The sequence below is a fragment of the Cystoisospora suis genome, assembly GCF_002600585.1.
Source record: "Cystoisospora suis strain Wien I chromosome Unknown contig_4543, whole genome shotgun sequence".
NCBI lineage: Eukaryota > Apicomplexa > Conoidasida > Eucoccidiorida > Sarcocystidae > Cystoisospora > Cystoisospora suis.
This window is the reverse complement of record NW_027157335.1, coordinates 28,488-31,953: the sequence shown is the minus strand read 5'-3', so window position 1 is coordinate 31,953 and position 3,466 is coordinate 28,488. Positions and strand designations below refer to the sequence as shown.

General features: G+C 47.5%; 1 protein-coding gene across 1 annotated transcript in view; it reads right to left on the bottom strand.

The window, feature by feature from the left end:
* CSUI_008216 (dead (asp-glu-ala-asp) box polypeptide ddx3x) overlaps positions 1-3,466 on the bottom strand; it is a 5,660-nt gene that overhangs the window by 1,981 nt on the left and 213 nt on the right. The window contains exons 1-2 of the mRNA XM_068068351.1: positions 1,879-3,466; positions 1-829 (exon numbers count right to left, since the gene is read on the bottom strand). The exon at positions 1-829 is cut by the window's left edge and continues 1,981 nt beyond it; the exon at positions 1,879-3,466 is cut by the window's right edge and continues 213 nt beyond it. Of these exons, the coding sequence (XP_067919675.1) occupies positions 1-829; positions 1,879-3,144 (2,095 nt within the window). The 5' untranslated portion in view covers positions 3,145-3,466. The remainder of the gene's footprint in view (positions 830-1,878) is intronic.

Below are 3,466 nucleotides of genomic sequence, written 5' to 3'. Positions count from 1 at the left end.
CACCCCGTCCGCCACCCATCCGTGATGATGAGGACGTACATGACAAAACAAGGGGAGGTAGGAAGCTTGGTATTTCTTGTTTCGCTTCCTCAAGTAAATTTAGGAGATCGCGTAATATAGGTTTATTGTTCTCATTAACAAAAGAAGTTGCCAATCCGAGATTTCCTGCACGTCCTGTACGACCAATACGATGTACATAGTCATCGATGTTTGTCGGTAAATCGAAGTTAATAACATGTGTTACATTGGGGATATCCAACCCACGTGCAGCGACATCTGTTGCTACAAGGATAGGCTGTCTTCCCGCCTTAAACAAACGTAATGCTTCTTCACGTTCTTGTTGGGAGCGATCACCATGGATAGAGACTGCGGGGAACTGATCATCACGAAGATAATCTTCAATCATATCAGCTTTTCTTTTCGTCTCAACAAAGATGATCGTTAAGCCTTTCTCAGTTTCACGTAATAACTTCACCAACAGTTTCACTTTCTGATCATCGTCTGCATACTGAAGACGTTGCCTGATAAACTCATTGGTGCTTCCTACTCTCCCTACCGCAAGATAAATGTAATCCTCCAAGAAATCTTTTGCTAACATCTGAATTTCACGGGGGAACGTAGCACTGAACATGACAGTCTGACGTCCTTGTTTCCGTGACGGAGCTGTTTCAGGTCCACCTCCTAAGGAAGGATACCCTGTCTGCAAGGCTGACGGACTGGGTGGCATATCAAAAGTCTCGACAATGAGCTTGATTTGAGGTAGGAAACCCATATCTAACATACGATCAGCTTCATCGAGAACAAGAAACTGAACCAATCCCAAACGGACCTGGAAAAAACAAGGAGATACCAATCAATAGCCACGTATACGAGTGCCAACCTCGCAGATTCACATACGCAAATACATGTAGATACATACAGATGTACGCCTCCTATCTAGACAGTTGGTGAGCATTTCATGTAAGAAAAAGCTGCTGCCACAAATGACAAGTAGCACTCCAGTTGGCTAATATGGCGTTCACTGGAATGAGAATCGACAGACCTTCAGTGTGAAGTGTAGTATTAGCAGGGCCGACAAGAAGAAAGAACCAACTCAGGGTGAGAAAGTTCAAAGAAAAGATAAGCAGATCTAGCACGACGCGCTGTGTACGTACCATTCTGAAGGCCCTGTAATGCTACTAAGCATGTACAGGTCAGCTCTACACCTATTACTACTACTATAGTCATACAACTGAGTTGCTTTATTTGAGAACTTTGAGCTAAGCAGCCCCAGCCTGAGAAGTATACCGGCCCGACTAGAAGATGACAAGGAGCTTCACAAGGTCACCAAACAGCAGGAAAGTACTCCTCTCTGTGTGAAGTCTTTCATACACGTACGAGACGCTATATACACCTGTGCAAAAGACATGCGATGAATATGTATACACTAATGAGGCGGAACACGGCCAGTTGTACTGTATGCAGAAGGTCATAGCCTCCCATCGAGTACACTGAGTGAACTATCGAAGAACCTCTCTACACATGCACACCCAAGAGCCAAATTTGAACAGGACCGAGGTAGTAATACAACCGCCATTGGTGAAAGCTGGTCAACTGCCCGACATGCATGAGAGCCGTACGCATGCAAAGACTCCGAAGGTCCCCCTGACTGGCTGATAAGCAGGGCAGTGCCTCATACTACAAAAGCTTCTGCGAGCCTCAAATGTCTACAGTTCCGACTTCTTCTGCTTCAGAACTTTGTATCTCTCCGGTAAAGATATATCGACAAGCCTAGTCACGGTCTTTTTGTGGTGCAACAGCAGCACACTCTATAAGAGGAAATGAACAAAAAGAAACGAAGAAGTCGAGCGTGACGAGTGCAGAAGAAACAAAACTTACCTTTCGTCGTTCGAGAAGATCGACGAGTCTTCCAGGTGTAGCAACACAAATGTCACACCCTCCATCCAGATCTGAGAGCTGTTTCTTTACATCACTTCCGCCGTACACAGCAACGGTCCTTACACCAGTTCCAAACTGAAACTTTCTCGCTTCTTCGTAGATCTGCATCGCTAATTCCCTTGTAGGTGACAATACCAAACAGACGGGATAGGCAGGAGGTTTTCTATATACATTCCCTCCTCCTCTACCTTGCTCCGGAGACGCAGGAGGACCGTCTTGCAACATACGGGCAATAATCGGATACAGAAAAGCTGCTGTCTTTCCTGATCCGGTCTGGGCGCAAGCCATTAGATCACGACCAGCTAGGATTGTAGGAATAGAGTTCTTTTGTATCGGGGTTGGCTTCGAATAATTAACTCTCGACACATTTTGCAATAACAAAGGATGTATTTGCATGCCCGCTGTTTGGAACGATTCAATAGGAATGATCTGGTCGGCTCCACGCCCTTTGAGTTCTACAGGTACCTTGTCATACGAATCGAATTTTATTCCCGTACTTTGAATCTTATCACTACTGAAGACAGCGCTCTCTTTCTCTGGTATGTAACGACGACCATCACGTACATCCCACCTTGTCCCTGTTGCACTTGCTCTCATTGAACGGGAGGAATTCCCTAGACCTCCACCGTTTCCACCTTGCTGCATTGCAGCAGCCCTTGAGTTGTATGGAGCCGGCCCGCCCCCTCCGCCGTGTGCATGAGTATTACTGTTGGCATTATTATATCCTCCAGTCGCATGGGGTGGGACATATCTGCTATTATTGTCTCTGTCATTACCCAGACAACTGAACCGATCTGCAGAGCCTGGTGGGACATAACGACGTTGCTGAGTCGGAGGAACGGGAGAACCATTCCCTCCTCCCATTCCACTCCCTAGTCCATTGCTGGCGGGACCTCCTCCATCACCAGGAGAAAATGCGGAATGCTCATGCTGCTGCTGGGAATGTGCCGGATAGTTAGGCGATCCAGGGTAATCCGGGTAACTGCTGCCACTCGAAGTCGGATGATTGTACGATGAATCCTGATTGCCCCCTCCTACACCGGGTGATGGTGCCGAAGCCGGGGGACGGTTACGTAGATGGGGTGGAATGTAACGCTTGGGCTGCTGCTGCTGCGAAGGTGTCTGTCCACCAGCGACACCACGCGAAGACCCGACAGCGTTATCTGATGCTGCCGTTGTCATATGGAGATGACGCGAGGAGTCCATTTGGTGCAACGGAAAATGGAGTTCGGGAAGAAACGACGAAGTTGTTTTGACACCGCAGTGGCGGCTGAACTGTGCTTACGACACCAAAAAAGGGGCGGAAGAGGGGCGGGACTGGAAAGACAAGAACAACCAAAGACTACTGAGAGATACCAAAGCCTAGAAAAACGAAGGAACGGCAGCACGGCACACGTGTTCCAAAAAAAATAAAATGCCAGCACAACTGCAAGGGCGCAACTCCGTGATTTTCCCGAAGGTGAAGGAACGAAACACGAAAAGCTCTATCAGGCACAGGAGATGAAAAGGAAGAAAAAAAACGCCACCA